We start from the raw sequence: 22,381 nt of genomic DNA, 5'->3' as shown, positions 1-22,381 counted from the left end.
CTTAATAACCATCTTCAGAATCTGCTATGTTCTAAGGCACTGCCATCACTGAAAATCCCCAAGCATGCATCCATACCCCTAATACAGCCTGGATAAGCGGCGTTGCTTTGTTTTCCTCTGAATTCGCCCAGTTCACATCCGCACCATGAGCCAAAGCCTCGGCCATTTTTGGAAGGTTTTTTTCATATGAAGCCCTATAGAGCTGAAGTCCTGGATTAAGATGTTTAGAATTGACAAACACAGAAGAATCTTGCCTTTCTCCTTCTGTAAAGCAAATACAAAACATCAATAAAAGTGTAGGATTTTGAGTACAGAAATGAGTACAGAATTTTGCAAGATAAACAGAGTTCTATGGATATCCGGAATTGTCAAACAATCCCGCGCACTTAAATGGCACTGCACTGTATGCTTAAAAACAGCTAAGATGATAAACCCTATGTTACACGCATTCCATAACAACTTTTCAAAAATGAACTCAAACTTCCCACAATGTGAAAGCTTTGACACAAGAAACCATAAACTATCATGACATTTTCACACAGGTATCTACTGCCTGTACATTATTCCCTAAGCTTTATTCAGTCTTCTTCTCTAATGGTATCAGTTGGCACATCAGGCTCTTTTATCTTGCCAGTATCCAATGAACTGAGAAGAGGCTGCATTACTAAAAGTTTGGACATTAAAAAAAGATTCCTAGAGATTTTACTACTAGACCAAACCTCACTCCATTATATAATTCAAATACTCAGTCACTCCCTGAATCTTCTATAAATCTAGTCACTTAAATCAGAAAAGAAACAATCTAAGATTAATGCTCAGGTCAAAAAACATACCCAGCAGCCTACACCATAGCATAACCAGTGAAGCTACTGCCTGGGTGTGGGCATCCCACAGAGTCCCAGCTGCTCCACTTTCCAATTCAGCTCCACATTAACAGCCTGAGAATGCAGCAGAGTGCTTGGTCCCCTGCACCCACATGCAAGGCCCAGAAATAGCTCCCCCTGACCAGTCCAGCTCAGGCTTGCCATTGCAGCCATTTGGGAAGTAAGCCAGCAGATGGAACATCTTCCCGTCAGAATTTAGCATTTCAATTACAAATAAATCTTTAAAAAATAAATAAAAACAAAAAACTAGGGTGATCACGATAGCTCAATTACTTAATCCTCCACCTGCAAGTTCCAGGATCCCACATAGGTGCTGGTTCATGTCCCAGCTGCCCCACTTTGGATTTAGTTCCCTGTTTATGGCCTGGGAAGGCAGCAGAGAATGGCTCAAGGCCTTGGGACCCTGCACCCATGTGGAAGACCCAGAAGAAGCTTCTGGCTCCTGGCTTCAGATGGGCTCAGCTGTGGCCATTGTGGCCATTTACGGAGTAAATCAGCAGATAGAAGCAGAAGGCAGTCTCTCCTCTCTGTAAAAATCTACCTTTCCAAGAAAAATAATTAAAAATTAAAAAGATGGCTAAAGGAAAGAAAGAAAAATAATGACACAGAGTTTATGTGGATTAAAAATTACCCATAATTATTAGCATGGCACTTTTAGCATATTATGATGCATGGGAGAATTCACAACTAGGAGAAAACTCCTAAACACGGGCAGGGGGTGGGGAACTGCTACTTTTTCAGTTAACAGTACCTTCCAAAAGACTGGCTATATCCTTTAGAAATCATTCAGTCAAAATTTGGCATTTGCTCCATCTATTTTTCAGCAACAATACTAACACTGAATTTCACAGAAACTCACCAGCTTCGTACAAACTATTGGCGGACACTGTGGAGGGTAAAGACTCTCTTCCATCATCAGAGCTCTGTTGGATTCCACTGTCGTTACTTTTGACTGTGGTAAAGAAAAATTGGCTGGTAACTTAAAAGTTCACACCACTCAGAAAACAGTCTCTCCCAAAAGCAACGGGGCTTTAAAATGAGCTTTTATGTCTAAACATGAAATTTGCCACCACCAACAGAATACATTCAATACTATTTTAATCCTTTTGAACATTTAGCTTATCAAAACGTAAGTCAACCACAAAGTCTAAAGATGAGCTTATTTTCAGAATTGCAACACATCTCATTATCCCATATGCTGTCAGGATAGTGAGGCACCTAGCGGCCCGCGTGACTGTAAGGAATGTGTAATTCTGAGACAATGGGTAACACCAAGCGAGATGGCCACACCGCACAATGAGCACTGGCACAGACTTGGAATGCTCCACAGGAGTAGTACTTACTACTACGCAGTTTTGAAGAAGTATCAAAGTAGGAGAAGAGTGAATCTAGCTCATCAGGACAGAACAGAGACTCCCGCCTGGCCTCGTCGCTACTTACAGCAACCACTGGGGACATGCAAGTTAGCAAAGCACAGAGCAGGCCATAAGAAGGGAAAAGGGCAGGAAAATACGTTACTGGGAAAAACTGAGGAGGAAAACATAGGAGGGAAATCAGGTAGTTAATCAGATACTTAGGGCTTTTGTCATGATAGACTTATAATTAAACATCTCCTCTTGCATCTTAGGCAGTTTTACTCTTTAGAATATACACATTACCTAGAAGTGTGAATTACCATGGCACTATTTAAAATTACTAGTCTTAAAGGCATAAAATTCAGATTTTTTTTCTTAAAATATGCAGAAGACAAGATTCTAGCATTAAAAAAAGCATAATATAATGGCTACTGGTTCAGAGATTATGAAAGTGACTTCAGTTCAAGAAAATGTTGACATACCCAAGAAAGGAGCTGTAATACCTGAACTTTGGGTAGATGTTCTCACTTGATCTCCTGGCCCACTCAGTCTCTTTTCTTCACTATCTTTGGAAACAATCTTTTTTTCCTGCTCAGGAGGTGATGATGATACAGAATATTTATCCACAAATTTCCTTTCCACATATTTTGCTCTGATATATGCCTCTTTTTCCTGTCTGGTATACATAAAAATGTCATCATATGATGACACTTTTATTATTATTATTAGCACAGATATTAATAATTAAAAAGAAGTCATTATATATGGAACATTTTTATAAGTCGCTGAACACTATTAATTTCCTTCCAAATATCTTGTGAACTATGATTTTATAAGTAAAATAAGAAAAAAAAAATTAGCTAAAGAACACAAGTATTCACATGATAATCCTGCATTCTTTTAGTGTCAGTATTCATTATTTTTCGTGGATACCCCTCCTCATGCTTTTTGAGGGATATACTGAAAACCAGTATAGGGAAAATCATACAAATTCATAGTAAATTTTTACTCTAAAAATAACATCATATGGTAAACTGCTATTAATAGTTACCATAATTTTTAAAAGACATCTACTTTAAATTAATACAACATTCCTAATTTAAGGCAGAAGAAGAACATGTATCTAGAAAAAGAACAAATACACTTTTGATCTGGGATAGAAGCATAAAACACCAAGGCTGTGTGCACCTCTTTACTTAACCCCCTTTCAAACGCTTGGGTGTTCAACTAGTATAGGATAGTTAAAGGTCTAAAAAAATTCTGAGTCACACTGTAGCAAATCCTTGATATTCTGATTTAAATGATACTGTTTTAACAGCAGTGATTTTAAAATAGTTAAGGATTATACATGAAAATTTAGCCAAACATAACATCTTTTCTTTTTTTCTAATTTGTTTAAAAGGCTGAGTTACAGAGAACAGAAGAAACAGAGGGGAAGATTTTCCATCTCGTGGTTCACTCCCCGAATCGCCATAATGGCTAGGGCTGTGCCAAGCCAAAGCCAGGAGCCCAGAGCTTCCTCAGGGTCTCCCATAGCAGTGCAGGGGCCCAAACAGTTGGTCCATCCTCTGCTGTTTTTCCAAGCACTTTAGCAGGGAGTTGGATTGGAAGTGGAGTAACCGTGACACGCACCAGAACCCATATTGCATACCAACATGGCAGGCAGTGGCTTAACCCACCACGCATAGCAAAGACCCCCAAAACATAAAATCTTAACATGGGATTGTGATAACTAAATTTTAATGCTAACAATAAGTAACCACATGCATGACTAAAAACAGCATCAACAACAAAAATTGTATGTCTTACAGGCAATGGTTCTTAGTCACTTTGTTCAATGAGTTTCCTTATGTAAAATTGGAAGCATAATTTCAAACAGCAGTTAAACATTCACCCCTACCAGAGATACTTTCTATATTTGAAGAACTAAGTCAAACAATGTAAAATGATTCACCGCAAATAAAAGCAATTTTATCTTTGAAGATATTAATGAAAGAAGTACCCATTATGGAACACCCGTTAATAACAGCACTTTCATCTATCTTCACTGCTAAGAGCCTTAAAGTGTAAAATTCTTTCATCTGGACACTATAATGGGTTCATTAGCTTAATAAAATTAAACTATCTACTTAACACATCCAACAAAGTCATAACCATATTTAAACTGAGGCAGTAGCGACTGCTTCCAAATACTCTGTCTCACTGTTATGTATCAATTGCAGTGAAATAAAACCTGAGCTCTAATTAGGAAAAACAAAACAAAAGTATCACATTAAAGAAACTGAAATAATACCTTTGTCCTGGTTGTGGTTTCTTTATTCCCATTTTTTCCACATTAGCTTCATAAACTCTATTTATAACATCATTTCCCAACTCACACATAAGCTGTTTGACAAGAAACAGAAAAATAAGATGTAAACTAGAAATCCTTAAAAACTAAAAATTAAAAATACTTAATGAAAGTAACTCCACTGTATTTTTTCCAATTGTGAATTCCATAAAGACAAATTTCATAAAACAAGACAAACAATGAATTATATTATTGCTCTTTTTCACCACAATACCCTTGCTCTGAAAATCACCCCCTACCAGAGTCTAGCTGCCTAGATATGGGCAAACATGGACGTGTTTGTGTGTGTAAGTGTGTGTGCAAATCTGCCTAAATATCACAACTAATGAATTCATATATATACTTTAAGACACAAACTATGACAATAAAGTATTACCTATACAGTAAGCCATAGTAAGTACTATCCAGTTTCATAACTGTAACCTAAAAATACAAATACTTTTCAGTTTTACCTTCATTTCCACTTCTTCGAATTATTAAAAACTATCAAACTTTAAACTTTATTGGAAATATTATTGGATTTTTTTCTTCTTTTTAAATTCTATCTCCAAATTAATTCTTGGTTTAAATATCTTACATTTTTCCTTTCTACCTGTTCATTCACTTCTATAATTCAGTGAGTTGTCTTTACTAATAAATTATATCTATAGCCTCTCATCTAATCTTACCACTTCCAGTTATGCCCAACTCCAGGCTTACCAACTAGACCTAACTTCACCAAGACTCCTATCACCCACACTATTTCCCTCAAAAACCATGTCTGAGTAAAAGGTCATAATCAGACGTTGCAGAAAAGAGAGGTTAACGTTGGGACATATAAGTTGGTGTGAGAATGGGCTGACCAAAGATGCACAAACAAGAGGTAAAAATGCCAATTGGATCCAAAGACAGAAATAAATCCTTGGCAGGGCATTCTAACAGTGTACCCTCAGCATGCAGTACCAAATGATGTCCTTTCCCCTTTTTCCTTACTCATAAGTGCTTTCAGGATCCTATTACTTCTATAACTTCATCATTAGGTCAAGTCATGGCTTCTACATCTTGTTTCCATTCTTACTCAATTTCTCTCATTGACCTCACAGCCCAGCTACCTCTTAAAAATTCTGTATGTGTCATTTCCTTCCTTGCAAAATTATTACTTCCAATTTTATATATTCCAGTTATATATATATATATATATATATATATATATATATATATATATATATATATATATATAACATATACTGCTTTATGTTTTAAAAGTAAAGATAACAGGGTCCAGCATAGTAGCCTAGTGGCTGAATCCTTGTCTTGCATGCACCAGGATTCCATATATGCAGCAGTTCGTATCCCAGCTGCTCCACCTCCCATCCAGCTCCCTGCTTGTGGCCTGGGAAAGCAGTTGAGGACGGCCCAAAGCCTTGGGACCCTACACCTGCATGGGAGACCCGGAAGAGGCTCCTGGCTCCAGGCTTCGGATCAGCTCAGCTCTGGCCATTGTGGCTGTTTGGGGAGTGAACCAGCAGATGGAAAATCCTTCTCTCTGTAAATCTGACTTTCCAATAAAAATTAAAATAAATAAGTATTTTTTTTAAAAAGTAAAGATAACTTCCTAATAAACATTTCAATAGCCTTTAAGACATCTGAAGCGGTACAGTGAGACAATACATACAATGGATTAGAATCAAAGGCAAAAATGCAGTAATAAATTCATAGGAAATGATAAGAGAATTAGTTACAATATTAAAAAGTGAGAATAGGAAAATTAGAATATTAAAAAAGTGGGGTAAAAAAATTAGGATATAAAAAATCATTGTGACACCTCAGGTTAAGCACTTCCTGTAGTGCCACATTCCATGCAAGAACCAGCTTGAGCTCCAGCAGCTCCATTTCTGACCCAGCGCCCTACTAATGAACCTAGGAATGCAGCAAAAGATACCCCAAGTGCTTGGGACCCTGACACACATGGGTGATAGAGTTGTAGGTTTCTACTACCAGCCCATTGCAGACTTAGTCAATGTGACCATACAGGCAGTAAACCAGCAGATGGAACATTTCTGTCTCTCTTCTCTTTCAAAGAAATAAAATACAGAGAATCTTTTGTGTAATTCTGAGGTCTATGCCTTGGCATAGCAGGTAAAAGCCACCACCTGTATCACCAGCATCCCAAATGGGCACCAATTCAACTTCCAGCTCCCTGCTAATGCAGAAGCTGGCCCAAGTGCTTTGGCCATCACAACCATGTGAGAAACCTAAAAGAAGCTCCAAATTTTTGGAATGGTATTAGATTTTCTTGTTTGTGTTGACTGTGTTCCTCCCATCACCTTTCAAATTAATAAATTAATTAAAATAAATAAATAAAATATTTCACAAAACTATATGACAGAATATTTGCCACCCAGATGGCTTTCCCAGCACCTGGCTTTGGTCTGGTGCAACCTGATCACTGTGGCCACGGAGGAGGTACACACCAATGAAGATCTGTCTCTCCCTCTCCCTTTCAAATCAATAAAATAAATCTTAAAATAGAAAAAGTAGCAAGAGTTAGGCGTACATTTCACACTATAAATAAAACAAATTTATGCAGTATTTGAAATTTTTGAAATAATTTATAAAAATGATAAACTTCACTCAAAAACCAGCTCTGCCAAGTAAAAAAGAGAATTATTTTCCAAAATTCTTATTTTGTATAATACTTCTGTCATTTTATTTAGTTTTTAGGATATTATATATTAGTTGCAAAGAATGTTTGACAAATATTAATAATAGTTAATTTTGAGAAAAAATGGTGGATACTGTTTTTTTTGTTATTTTTAATTCATTAATTACATGGTATTACGTAACACAGTTTCATAGGTACTTGGATTCTCCCCACCCCTCCCCAGTGGATACTGTTTATAAATTATTTTTTTTCTTTCACATCTCTGTTAAAGCTTGTCTTTACTAACATTATTTCAACTAAAAAAAAAACTTACAGAATTTGTGTTAACAATATCCAATTATTCCTTATTCCTACACATACTTGCCCAAACAAAAAGCTTCCCTATCTTTTCCCTTGAAGTTTTAGAATAATGGGATGTGGGACAGACTGAATGTCTGTGGGACGGACTGTGTCAAATGGGAAGTGGGACAGACTGTACTAGTCTGCTACACATACTGGCAAATTAGGGCAGGGGGCAGGCCTGGTGCGGGTTATTGTGGGTTGCTCCGACTAGGCTGCAGCTCCCACTGGTTTATGCAAGGGCCGAGTATGTGCTGGGCAGAACCAGGCTGGACTGCAACATCCATTGGTTCCAGTGGAAGTCTGGGCTGAAAACAGAACCAACCCAGCAACTGCATCCACCAGCTGATCGGGGTGATGGACTATGCTGGGCCTTGGGTTTGCTAGAACATAGAAGAATCTGGCCTGGGAACACCTCAGACAAAGTTTCTTTGGGAATCTCCCCAATCGAAATGCCGGACTCAGAACCCAAACCAAAAAAAGACAGAACACAGAACAAGTCAATCAACCACCTCAGCTATATGTAGGCAGTGAAAAACAGAGCAAATGGAGACTCTATGATGGACTATGTCAATCAGTGGATTCTTCAGGGACTTCATCGTGCTTGGAGTGGCAAGACTGGCAGGGATTCATAACTGGTGAACTATCAAAACCACTTGAGCAAGTGTCTCAGAGCATGCCCCACATCCGGGACCTGGGGTAGGTGGGAAACTGGGTGGGGCTTCTCCCTCAATATCCCCCTTTACCCCAGATACATGAAGGAAACAATATGGAAATAATAGTCTTACCCACTTTCCTATAGCCGTTGAACCTCTTTACCCTAAATAACTATGTAAAGATTGTCAAAAATATAATTTAAAAAATGGAGAAAAAAATATCAATTCAAAGCCTATCTCTGTGTTATGACATTTTAGCCCCTCCTCCATTTCTTCCCAACGAATTTTCCTAGTATTCTATCTACTGTTTGATTTACACCTTGTTTTCAAAAGGATTTATTTATTTGTATTCGAAAGACAGGTTTACAGAGAGAAGGAGAGACAGATATCCCATCTACTGGTTCACTCCCCAAACAGCTACAAGGGCCAGAGCTGAGCTGATCCAAAGTTGGGAGCCAGGAGCTTCTGGGTCTCCCACATGGATGCAGGGGCCTAAGGACTTGGACCTTCCTCCACTGCTTTCCCAGTAGCTGGACTGAATGTGAAATTGTTGGGATGCTGGCACTTTCAGGTGAATTAGACTGTTTATCTACTGCAATGGCCCCAATTTACAGCTTCTTTACAATGTAATTTTTTTTGAAGCTTTACAACTGTCTCATTCACCTGAAGGATTAATTTCTTTCTCCTCTAGAAAGTTTTTAGAACCCGCTACACTAACCATTCTTTTACTGAATTATTTATTTATTGAATTTCTCTTTTTTTCATTTTATTATTATTATCATTTTATGATACAGTTCCATAGGCTCCCGGCATTTCCCTTATCTGCCTCTTCTTTGACAGGCAGACAGAGACACCCACATGCCTGCAATAGACTGGGCCAGGTGGAAAGGAGGGGCAGAGTCCAGCCAGATCCAACACACAAGCGACAAGGGACCAACTAGTCCAGCTATCACCTGCTGCCTTTCCAGAGTGCAAATTAGCAGCAATCAAGAGTTCACATCCTCAGGTTCTCTGTCCTTTATTTAAAGTTGGAACTTGCATATCAGTTGCTATCTATCCATCTTCTTTTTTAACATTTAGATTCACTCCTTCAACATGACTTTAACCTTCCTGAGTAGTTGGAATTATCTTTTTCTAGTTTTCTGTCCCTACAAAACGGGCAGCATAATGCTACATGATATTCATGTTTCGTGAGTTAACTGAAAAAAGGCTATAATCAAACAAGTAGTCTTAAACAATTTACAATTTGTTTAAGAGTATTTCCAAGTATTTGGCTTGAAGTCTCTGTTATTTTTTTTTTAAGGAAACAAGATGTTTCACCCAAATGTCTCAGCCAAATTTTTATCTACATACAAAGCCAATGCAGCAACTAGATGTTTGTCCCTCAGCCACTGTATTCTTCTCCTTTGAACTCACAATAATTCACGAAAACTGCCTAAACAGGGTTCTGGAAAATTAATTTATCACTTTTATTTAGATAGTTAAGATATTTACACAGTAATTCCACAAAATATTTCTTTTACATTACATATAAGTGATAACTTACCAGTTTATTTACATATTGAAAAAAATATATAAGCTCAAAAAATGCAAGTATCTATCTTAGGGGCTAGTGCCCTGGTATACATAACAGGTTAAGCCTCTGCCTGAAGTGCTAGAATTTCATGTGGGTATCAGTTCGAGTCCTGAGTCCTGGCTGTTCCACTTCCAATTCAGCTCTCTGTTAATGCACCACAGAAAGCAGTAAAAGATGGCCTCAGTTCTCTATTCCCAGCTACCACACAGAAGACCCAGAGGAAGCTCCAGGCTCTGAGCTTCAGATGATGCAATCCCTTGCTGCTTTTGGGGAGTGAACCAGAGGATGAAATGTCTCTCTGTGTACTTCTCTCTAAATCTGCCTCTCAAATAAAAATGAATAAATATAAGCCTAGTACAATGGCTCAACTGGCTAATCTTCCTCTTGCAAAGTGATTGGATACCATGTGGGTGCAAGTTCATGTCTTGGCTGCTCCACTTCCCTTCCAGCTCCCTGCTTGTGGCCTGGGAATGCAACAGAGGATGGCCCAAAGCCTTGAGACCCTGCATCTGCATGGGAGACCCAGAAGAAGCTCCTGGTTTCAGATGGGCTCAGTTCTTGCCATTGCAACCATTTGAGGAGTCAACCAGTGGATGGAAACTCTTTGTTTCTCCTTCTCTCTGTAAATCTGCCTTTCTGACAAAAATAAATGAATCTTTAAATAAGTGGACAAATCTTTAAAAATAACACAACTATCTAATAAAGACATGCATAATATATTCTAACACTATATTTTACTTTCTATAATATGGTAAACAAAATGGTGGAAATTAAAGTAAATATACTACTAACTATAAAGAATTATAGAAAATAATAGATTAGAAATCCAGTAGTAAAACTAGTAGTAATTTCAAAGTATTCATAATATTTCTACAGTCATGAATTCTTAGACACAGGAGAAAAAAAGAAGGACTTGGTATGGTAATGTCTGCCCTGACAAAAGCCACTTTGCAAATGGTTCTATGCTAAAATAACTCAATGGTGCCAATATGCTACGTTAATCCATTCTATCACTTACTAAAGCAACAAGAGGTCACTTCAAAAAGTTCCTGGAGAGATGTAATCAAAAGAAAATGTGTATCATAGGAAAACTATGCATAGATCTCAAAATAATTTTGCACCAGAATTATTTTGTCTTCTAATTTCATTTTTCACAACCTGGTTAAAATTTCACCCTAGCTCTTATACTTTCCATATGAATATAAGCACAAAAGATAGCACAGATTCTTAGATTTTGTTGAACAAAGAAACAGGAAAATGAAGGGGCACTGTTTTTTTTTTAACAGAAAAACTGACTTGGCGCTAAGAAGGCTATATAAACTTAGCAGAAATCTACACACCAATTCCTAAACACAAGTTTTCCAGGACAATTTAGCTCATTGTTAGCAGGAGAAACTAATACATTTTTAAAGTTTAAACTGTTCATTTTTATGTAAAAATACAAAAGTCTTTTTACATAAACATTTGTTTTACCTTTAAAAGTTCAGGCTCCCACGTGTCTAAGGTTAAAGATCGTACTTTTGAAAAATGAACTCCAAGACTCCTAAGCAGAAAAAAAAACTGCATTAATACATAAACTATGAAATTGCCACTTGCTATATTTACAATCTTTTTTTTCTATTTTAAAGAAGAAATGAGTTTCTAAACAGACCTCAACATCCGTATAAGTAGGGAAAGATCATCTGATTAATAATGACTAGTATAGAGAAGTCTGCAAAAGCCGTTTAAAAATCAGAATTTTAATTATATCTAAAGATACAAACTAGTAATTAAATTAGAGAAATGAAAACAGTTGTCTAACAAATGGAGCGTAATGATTAACAGAGCATGTTTACCCAAAGGCAGTTTCTCTGAGCACACATACTCACCTGTGAATCCCAGAGCACTCAATACACAAGGTGATGCCTAGGTTGATGCTGGCCCACCGCGGATCTGCCAGACCGCAGTCACAGCAGCTGGCATTGCCAGGGATACACTGGACCCGCTGCAGTGCACTTTCTCCTTTCAACAATTTCTCTTTTGATTCACTTCCAGAGTCTAGGCTTCCTGTGGATGGAGATGATTTCTTATCCAGCTTCTAAAAGAATTAAGAATTATTGCTCTTAAAAAAAAGATTGCAATATCATGTTGGACATTACATGCTCAAAAAAAAGTTCCCAACTAATAAATTAAAGGTCTATCATGAGCATAAAATAGCACACGCTTACAGCCACTGGAAATGCCAGGATGAAAAGATACAGGCTCCCAAATAAATAGGTTTTCAGTATTATAGGGAGAAACATAAACAAGTACATATTTAAAATTAAACATAGGGACCAGTGAGGTGATACAGCAAATTAATCCACCCCCTCAGCACTTGGCAGCCCGTATGGGTGTCAATTCAACTCCCAGCTGCTTCATTTCCAATCCAGTACCCTGCTAACGACCTGGAAAAGAAGCAGAGGATGGCCCAAATCCTTGGGCCCCTGCACCCATGTGGGAGACACAGAGTCCTGGTTCCCAACTTCAGATCAGCCCAGCTCTGGTTGTTGCAGCCATTTGGGGATCAAACCAGCAGATAGCAGTTCCCCTCTCTCCCTCTCTATATAACTATTTCAAATAAAATAGATCTTTTTTTAAAAAATTAAATATAACAATATATCCAGCAAACATATACACAGAATAGGAAAGTAGAAACGCAAGTCTAACAGGTAGAGTGGGAGGAAAAGGAATAAACAGAAGACCATCAAGACTGAAGAATAAAATAAATATTTTGTACTCTATTTTTCTAAGGTATCCAAAGAACTATAAGCAAGTTATCTTAAGTAATGCAATGAATAAGTAAAAAGGTAGTCTTACACAGTTAAATTTATATTTACAGATTGATTCAATACAACTGCACAGTCCAAAGTTGCAGGGGATAGCAGGTAAATTAGGAAGTGGGACCTTTAAGAGGTGATTAGGTCATAAAGGCTCAGCCCACGTGAAGGGGGACTTAGCTACTACAAGAGAGTTGTTCTAAGTTCAATTCTGCCTGGCTCTCCTTCTTGCAGGTGCTCACTTGCCCTTCTACCGTGTTATGAAGCAACAAGACCCTAGCCAGAGAAGCCACTCATCTTTAGACTTTGTATCCTCCAAAACAATGAGTAAAAAAGACTTCTGTGGTTTACACATTGACCCAGTTTGCAGTATTCTGTTATAGCAGCAGAAAAGGGACTAAGACACAGCCTAGAGGAGGAGCTATTTAGCATTTAGCTCCAAATGAGTCCCTCACCCTCATGCAAGAGTCTTCCCTGGGAAGGCACATTAGCCAAAAAGCCTCCAGAGATCCTGACCTTTTCTGTTCCTCAACAAATACTCCACACTTACACAAGACTCAGCAAAGTCCTAAGAATACACAAAGCTTTCAGAAGTTTTAGTTTCTAATTGCAATCATGAATACATTACCACACAGTTCTCAACTATGGTTGCTCATGGAAATCAACTGGGAAGCTTTATAATTGTTTTGGCGTGGAAACCTAAGAATTGATATTTTTTAAAGTTCCCTAGATTATCATTGTATGTGCTCAAAGATAAGAAACATGGGATGTAACAGCTGTGTCCACGAATAAAAACTAACTTATAAACAGTAAACACAAAGGAAAGTTTGGAAATTAAAACTGTATTAGAATATAAATATTCAATGAAAGATATGGCAGATTAGCTGACAAAAATCCCCAGAAAGTAAAGCCAAGCCATAAACACACTCAACACAAACAAGAAAATCTAATACCATTCCAAAAATTCCAGAAAGAGAAATCAGAGAAACTGGAGAGAAGAAACACAAAAGATCAGTAATATGAAAAACTCCAACAGCAACACTGGAAATAAATAAGAAAGAAATGCTGTTAATTTTGGGGAATAATTATTTTCAACCTAAAAATTAGATTTCAGCCAAGCTATTAGACAAATGTGAGGATAGAACAAACACATTTTCAGACATGCATAAAGTTAAAAATTTTTTTCAGGAAGCTACTGCAGGAAGTCCTTAAGTTTTTCTTAAGTCAAAAAGAAAAGACATGAGATACAGGAAAGAGAACAATCTCCAACACTGATTAGGCACAGACATCACAGACCGAAAGCCATGCTGTACACTTCAGGAACAAAAAGTCCTGACTGGAGATGATTTTCGTTTGTTTCTGGTATTTTAAGATTCTAATTCATTGTTTACATGGTACTAAAAACTTGCCATTGTTGCTGACCTATCTTTGCTCACTTCCTGAAGTTTCTGATGGAAGAATTTCTCAAAAAATTTAAGTAATTCTTAAACGCAATTAGAGATTCAATCACGCATATTTTTTTCAAGATATTTAATTTTTTTACAGATTCTTTAACAAGACTTGACTAACAACATATCTATGATGCAGGAAATTCATGACAATTCTGTGATACTGCAATCAGAATTAAATAATAAATGAGAAATCTAACATAACTAATGGTCACATCTGTTTCTTAACAGCGGAGAAGTTTTAAGACATACTTTACTATTAATTTGTGTAGGTGCCTTCTTAATAAGATTCAGGGTTTTCATTCAGATATTAGATACCATTTACAATTTGTTGGTTGAGACTATACCAGTGCTTTTCATGCTATTTTTTTAGCTTTCCATAGCATTTCTTAATTTTAGAATGTTTTATAAAATACATATCAATAAGACAAGTTAGAATTGTTGCCCCAAAAAAGAAACATACATAAGTAATAAATATTACATTTTCTGAAACTCTATACTTTAACTACCACAAATAGAAGAAAATATGTGATATTTATCTTTGTGTCTGATTTATTTCACTAAACACAATGCTCTCCAGCTTTATATATATTGCTGCAAATGTCAGGGTTTTTTTTTCTTATTATGTCTTTTTTTTTTTTAAAGATTTATTTTATTTTTATTACAAAGTCAGATACACTGAGACGAGGAGAGACAGAGAGGAAGTGGAGCTGCCGGGATTAGAACTAGCAGCCATATGGGATCAAGGCGAGGACCTTAGCCACCAGGCCATGCCGCCGAGCCCTATTATGTCTTTTTTAACCAGCCATCAGTTGTTGCACAGCTGCCTGATTCCGTATCTTAGCTATTGTGAACTGAGCTGCTATAAACATGGGAGTTCAGGTATGTCATTAAAATACCAATTTCATTTCCACTGGACACATTCCCAGGAGTGGGACAGCCAGTTCACATGACAGATCTCTGCTTAGTTTACTGAGGAATCCTCCTACAAGGACTATCCTCACCGTGTCTTTGTATCCAACAATTCCCAGATGAACACAGCCACTAATGCAATTCCCGTTTCCTACTCTATGTCTTGCTACCTGGATCAAGGACATTGCCCAATTTCCTGCTTGGGAACTCTGCTTTGATCTACTTCTAGGAGCTATGAAATAAAACTTAGAGAACAATTCATTCCTCTCATCATATTCCTGACAGTTATCTATCATCACACCTGTGCCATAGTTTCATTCATCAAACTCCTCCACAGTCTTAGCCAGAAAAGTTTATAATCTCATGAAAGCTAAAACCAGACTATAACCACAACTATATTCACCAAGAATTCTGAGACAATCAATTTAATGTTAAATAGTTTTCTGCATCATTATTTGTTTTAATTATTAACTGAAGTAGTAACATACTTCAAGAAAAAATACTAACATAAAAATACTACACACCAATCTGGGACACATGCTTAATAAACATTAAAATAAACATAAACTCAAATATTGAAATAAAATTAAAAGTAAAATAAGTAAAAGATAAACAATTTACATTTCAAGAAAAAAATTTGTTTTGTAGTATAAAATCATCTTGCAAAAAATGTTATACTGATACACCACTTCAACTAACATTAAAACTTTGGGGAGCATATCATTTGATATTGTTAACATGTCTACTAACCTCTGATTCGTCCCCCTTCTCTCTATAAGCCGTAGCTATACTGGTCTGAACAGCCTTAATCCATGCCTGCCGCAGCTTTTCGGAATCTGCCTGGAGCATACAACTTCTAAAAAGAATAACAGATAGTTTCCTCAGACAATAAATTCAGCATAAATAAATTTTAAAATTTATACTGTTGTTTGCTTTGGTATTTAATGTCTTTCTAGCAAAATAGTAATTAACAGTAATTAATTTTTGCTGAAAACAGTTTTATTTATTTTAACTTCTGGACAAAATACACTCAAAAGGAAACAAAGGTGCATCCCTTATCCCCATACACTTTTTTTTATTCAAGAACACTTAAAGTTATCAAATAAATAAAACACTCTTTTTTTTATTTGGTACAAATAAGAAATAATAATTATCAAAGCAATTCACAAGAAACATTTCATTTTATAATCATAACAGCTAAAAAGCTCTCATATGTGCACCTTAATGAAATTTAAAGAAAATGATACATAAGTAAAGTTAACATATTTATCTACTATAGATTTAATAACCAATTATTGGCATTTATTTTATAAAGTACTTTTTTCATCTTTAGCACAGACAGCCATAAATGAAATACAGATTATTCTATATCCTTGAAGAAAAATTACAGAGGCACAAAAGCAATTCCTAGATTCTTCAGAGCACTTACTTTGTTGGAGAGACCACCTCAAAGCAGAACCGCCTTTCTATGTCTTCACAATGTTTCACAGTGCACAGCCTGAGATCTTCAACCACTACTGTGGGATTATCCTAAAAGAAACCACATGTTTTATATTTATCAACCTGGATTACTTTTCAAGATTTATTCTATTTACTTGAAAGGCAGGGTAACCGGTATAGAAAGAGATCTTCATTCTACATGTTTACTTCTCAAATGGTCTTAACTTCAAGGGCTGGGACAGGTCAAAGCCATAAGCCTGAAACTCATTCTGGGTCTCCTACAGTGGGTAGCAGGAACTGAAGCACTTGGGCCCTCCCACTGCTTTCTCAAGCACATTAGTAGTTTACAGACAACTGGAGACTCCAAAATGCATTCCAATGTGGAAACCAGCACCACAGGCAGTGGCTTAACTCAACCACATGACAACACTAGCCCTCAACTTAAGTTTCAAATCAACAGTAACTTGGAGCCAGCACAGTGGCACAACAGGTTAATCCTGAACCCTGCAGTGCCAACATCCTATCTGGACACCAGTTTATGTCCCAGCTACTCCACTTCCGATCCACCTCCTTCTTTTGGTCTGTGCAAAGCTGCAAAGAATATCCAAGTCCTTGGGTACCTACATCCACGTGGAAAACAAAGAAGCTCCTGGCTCCTAGTTTTGGACTGGCCCAGCCATGGCCATTGTGGACATTTGGGGAGCGAACTCTGTAACTCTTTCACGTAAAATAAAGCTCTTTAAAAGTAAGTAAAATAGGGCCTGATGCAATAGCCTAATAGGTAAAATCCTCACCTTGCCCATACCAGAATCCCATATGGATGCTGGTTCTACTCCCAGCAGCCCTGCTTCCCAACCAGCTCCCTGCCTATGGCCTGGTAAAGAAGTCAAGGACAGACCAAAGCTTTGGAACCCTGCACCCACAGGGGACACCCAGAAGAGGCTCCAAGCTCCTGGCTTCAGATCGGCTCAGCTCCAGCCATTGTGGCCACTTGGGGAGTAGATCAACAGACAGAACATCTTCCTCACTATCTCTCCTCCTCTCTGTATATCTGACATTCCAATAAAAATAATATAAATCTATAAAAAAATAAGTAAAATAAATGGTCTAAATGTAAACACTTAGGTTTTATGCTAAATATAGATAGACGGGTATATTAACAAAGCTCTTTCAAATAATCATTTTTCTAAAAACCCAAAGGAAAGAATATCATAAACACTTCATAAAATGTCTAGAAAAATACTTTTTAAAATTTTATACTGCTTAATGAAAATACAAACTCAAAACCACATTTATCAGAGTTAAAAAAAAACTACGAAATAGCTAGGATAAAAGACTTGGGTGTAACAAATGTGCACAGAATACAATGAAGACATTTTTCATAATGTGTCATCTTAAGAGTAAACTGGATATTTAAAATCTACACTTTATAAAATATCACTAATAAATGCTAGGTAGGTAAAAAGCAAGTCATAAACTAACTAGCGATCTTTTTTTTCTAGTCTTTTAATATTTTCAAGTAACATAATCCCAGTTATGTCATTTCAATAAAAATCCTTCATATTTAGAATAAAATTTAAGGGACTGGCACTATGACCCAACAGTTAAGCTGTGGTTTATAGCAGCATCTCATATCAGAGTGCAGGCTCACATCCCAGCTGCTCTACTTCCAATCTGGCTCTCTGCACCTGGGAAAACAGTGGAAGATGGCCCATGGGTCTGGAATATCCCACCCATGCAGGAGACCAGATGGACTTCCTACTTCCTAGCTAAGGCCTGGCCCAGCCCATTGTTGCAGCCATTTGGGAGTCAATCAGAAGATAGAAGATCTCTCTTTCTGATTCTCATTCTCTCTCTCTCTCTCTGTAATTCTGCCTGCCTTTCAAATAAATAAATAAATAAACCTTTTTTAAAAATAGGTCCAAAAACAAAAAAGGTCCAAGAATATAAATATAGAAAATGTAAATAAATTTAGAGGTTTTTTTTTTTTGTCAGGTTACTGTGAGATTACATCTTCAGATCCATTTTAATTATCACCTTTAGCCCTAAGATGGTATTTCCTAAACAGCATCCTTAAAACAGTACTACTGTAGAATGATAATGTTATTCCTACCACTGAATTGAACAAAGACATGAAAGTAATTATCCTGGAACACAGAAAAATCCATCTCAAAGTTAGGAATACAGATCCTAAAATTCAAAATCATTCCACTTTTAGGATCAATTAGCATCCTCTTATATATACTCAACCATAAAACTGATAAAAAATAAGCACAGTAATGGTACACAAACAAGTACCTGTGGGCTTCAATGCTTAGCAAAACAAACAACTGAAATAGGGATTCTCTGGGTTTTTACTAATTCTTTCACAAACACCTACCTTAAACTTTTTCTGGTAAACCAGTTGATTGTTCTGTATTGAAAACCAGCGTCTAAATAAAACCAAAACAAATTAATTTTTCATAAGCACAATCTTCTTCTATTATTAGAAAAAGAAGATTTGGAAAAGCACTGAAAATCAGTTTACAGTAATTCTGTTTTCATAAGCACACTATTTTGCTTTGCATTATATAAAAACTGATGTTGATAACATTTTAAAACCACAGTGCAGGAATATTTTTATTTACTTAATATCATAAACCTATATCCTAATAAAATCTGTTATCCTTTATAACACCAAATAATAATTGCTTTAAAATACAAATTTATACTTTTTTGAGGTTTCTCAAAAATAGTTGAAATATTCCCCCAAAATTATTGCTCATTATAAAATTGAAGTAAATTTATGTTTTAAGTAAAACATTCATTTGCATAAAATAAAAAACTGAAATAAATAACTTATCTTCAGAAAATCTGGCAAATATTTAAATGGATAAGCAAAACATTAAACTAATCAGTCGGTAACTGATACCAACCAAATAAGATACTGTTAAATTAATTTGGGCTTATTTTCACATCCAATACTTCTACATAAAAGTAAAGTTATTATTACAAATTACTCTAACTACTTATACAGTTAAACTCAATGCTGTAAATTATTAAGCAAACAATTTACTGGCAATCTTCTCTAAATGGCAAAGCACTAATTCTAATTTATTAAAACAACAAAAGACCTCAAGACTTATAAAATAAAATCACAGCCAAAAGCCATTCATAAGAGGAAGCAAAACTTCTCATCAAGCATGAAAGGTAACATAATTGTTGAGTCATTACTTTAAAATTAGTTTTAAGTAAGATGATCGCTATTATAAACATTAGTTATTAATTTATAGTGGATAGAAATTCTACCTTTTCATTGATACTAATACAAGGCACTAGAAAGTATACTTGGATACATTTAGAATTTTCCTTTTTAAAATTCACTTACTTCTCCAAAGCTAAGAAAATGATTAGAAGATATCCAATTTTTAACACTTACTAAACAGACCGTTAGGTTTTCTTGCAATTTACAAAGGTATCACCTTTACCATTAAAATAGACAGACTGTTAAATGAACATGTAGACAACAGGAGGTACCCTTCCACTAAATACAAATCAACAGGCAAGCTAGAAAAGGAAGAACATCTGGGTTTCTTTGTTTGGGAATAGTTGGTTAGAAATGTTAAAGGAAATACCTACACACAAACAAAATGGTGCAACCCTGCTACATGGGATGACATGCAATGGAAACAATCTCTGACACATTAAAGCTTTTTTTAATCATTTAAAATATGATGAAACTATATTAATAAAATTTCATACAATTTATATAACAGTAATCGTATTCTTCAGCTTGATGAAAACTACAGAATTTCATTGAGCAATGGAAAAGATTCGTATAATCATGCAAACTTTTCATGCTTCTGAGTTTTTAAAAAACATTTTTTTACCTGCTCCATTTCAGGATAATATCCTCTAAAAATAATAATAAAATACAAGACAAAAACTTAGGTTTTTGTCACAGGCCATTCACTCTATTATCCTTTTACAATAACTTTATTGATTTGAAAGTCAGAGAGAGAGAGGGGGGTCTTCCATAAACTGGTCATTTCTCAACTGGATGCAAAGCCCAGAGCTCGAGCCAGGCCACACAGTCAGGAGCTGCATCCAGGTCTCCCACCTGAGTGACAGAGGCCCAAGTATTTGTGTCATCTTTAATCATTTTCCCAGGCCGCTAGCAGGGAGTTGATTAGAACTGAAGCAGTCAGGAATTGAACCAGTAACCATATAGGATGTCAGCACTGCAGGCAGAGGCTTCATGGGCTACACCTCAACGCAGGCCCATGATTGTTATCTTCATATATCGCACACACTGCTGAAACCTAATCCCGTCATCTAGACTACTTCTGGGTAATGCTCTCATGTCATATTTTGTACACTCACAAATGACAGTACATACAAACTTAACTTGCTATCTCTAAAGAAAATAGTCATATAACAAATCCTAGGCAGAAAAATGTACAATTCCTAAGATGTGCATGTCTTAATGACACTATCTCAACTCCACTGTTACCAAAAATTAAGGACATTCATGGTGCAGACTGAAGTGCCTGGGTTCAAGTTCCCACGACATTACTGATTCCAGCTTAATGCCCTTCTGCACAATGGGAGGCAGCAGGTAATAAGAGCGAGAGACGATGGGCAGGTAGCTGCCACAGATGCGGGTGAGATCCAGACGGAGCTTCTGGCTCCTGGTTTTGGTCTGGCCCAACCCTGCTGTGGCATCTGGGGTGGAAACCAACAGATGGAAAGGAACTCTGTCTCTCTCCCTGGCCCAGCCCTGCTGTGGCATCTGGGGTGGAAACCAACAGATGGAAAAGAACTCTGTCTCTCTCCAAGTATGTATTTTTTTAAGAGTTAAAAATATTCAACGAACACTGGCCAAAACATTACCCAGGTAAACAAAATAGAATCAAAGTTTTAACTGCTGCTATAAAATATCCATAATACTAACATTTCTAAGAGAAGAAAATAAATGACACTTAGAAACAGCTCATGTCCTGTCAATACAGAAAATGTGTCTAATAATATTTTAAGCACTTGATACTTCTAACTTGAAAGTATTCAAAAGCTATTATATCCAAAGACACAAACTTTAGACAGCATTATACTAAAATACTACACTATACCCTACACAAATCGGAAACTCAACACACAGTTAGACAATTTCTTAAAGATGGAAATACCTTGCTTCGTTATGAAAAATAGATACCACTTTCTAGTTATCTCAGAAATAACTCAATAAACATAATAAACCAAAATATTAAATCCACAACTAATTAATTACTAAATTTCAATACCTGAGACAGTCCAGAAAAAACACAAATGGAAAATAAAAAACATATATACCTATATATGTATGTATATAAATATATGTAGCAGATATTTCTTACCATATTGATCACTAGTCCCAAACTGCTCTTAGAGTTAAGAACATGAATCAAAGCCAGACTTTTAAATCTGCAGATTTGTCAATAAAACTCAGATTATGGTTTCATGCATACATTCATATATAACAAGGTGCTAAACAGCTAAATAGTTGATAAAATTAAAAGCCTGAACATCGGTGATGCTCTTTATTTCAAACTCAATTAATGCTTTTACAGAGGCAAAAATAATAAGCCAAAGAAAACTTAGGAACTGACCATATATTTTTCATCATTAATTAATGTTGTTGTTAACAAAGGAACTAATTACTACTCAGCTTTTTTTGTTTACTAACCCATTTCTGAGAAAAAGATAAAAAGGTATTCACAGCACTCAGTATGCATCTTACTATGGCAATTATAAAAACATCAAATGTTCTTTAACAACTAAGATAAATTGAGATCAGTAATTCAAAAGTGCAATTTCAATCCTCACGTAAAACGTTTACATTGTCTTTCCAATGTAAAGCACAAAGAGATTTTATCCATTGCAAGTAATCCCACTGAAATGCAGGTTAATTATCAGCTTTCTCGTGCCAAAGAGGATACTGAAGTAAGATGAGAGTGAAGGGAA

At 36.2% G+C, this 22,381-nt stretch overlaps 1 protein-coding gene across 1 annotated transcript in view; it reads right to left on the bottom strand.

Moving 5' to 3' along the window:
• The window catches only part of ACAP2 (ArfGAP with coiled-coil, ankyrin repeat and PH domains 2), a 142,047-nt gene that overhangs the window by 16,546 nt on the left and 103,120 nt on the right, over positions 1-22,381 (bottom strand). The window contains exons 11-19 of the mRNA XM_004577805.3: positions 18,783-18,834; positions 16,392-16,492; positions 15,713-15,818; positions 11,673-11,881; positions 11,278-11,347; positions 4,533-4,624; positions 2,743-2,915; positions 1,744-1,836; positions 77-264 (exon numbers count right to left, since the gene is read on the bottom strand). Of these exons, the coding sequence (XP_004577862.1) occupies positions 77-264; positions 1,744-1,836; positions 2,743-2,915; positions 4,533-4,624; positions 11,278-11,347; positions 11,673-11,881; positions 15,713-15,818; positions 16,392-16,492; positions 18,783-18,834 (1,084 nt within the window). The remainder of the gene's footprint in view (positions 1-76; positions 265-1,743; positions 1,837-2,742; positions 2,916-4,532; positions 4,625-11,277; positions 11,348-11,672; positions 11,882-15,712; positions 15,819-16,391; positions 16,493-18,782; positions 18,835-22,381) is intronic.

The sequence above is a fragment of the Ochotona princeps genome, chromosome 3 (assembly GCF_030435755.1).
Source record: "Ochotona princeps isolate mOchPri1 chromosome 3, mOchPri1.hap1, whole genome shotgun sequence".
In the NCBI taxonomy this organism is placed as follows: Eukaryota; Metazoa; Chordata; class Mammalia; order Lagomorpha; family Ochotonidae; genus Ochotona; species Ochotona princeps.
The sequence above is the reverse complement of the archived record's forward strand: the minus strand, read 5'-3'. Positions and strand labels throughout refer to the sequence as shown.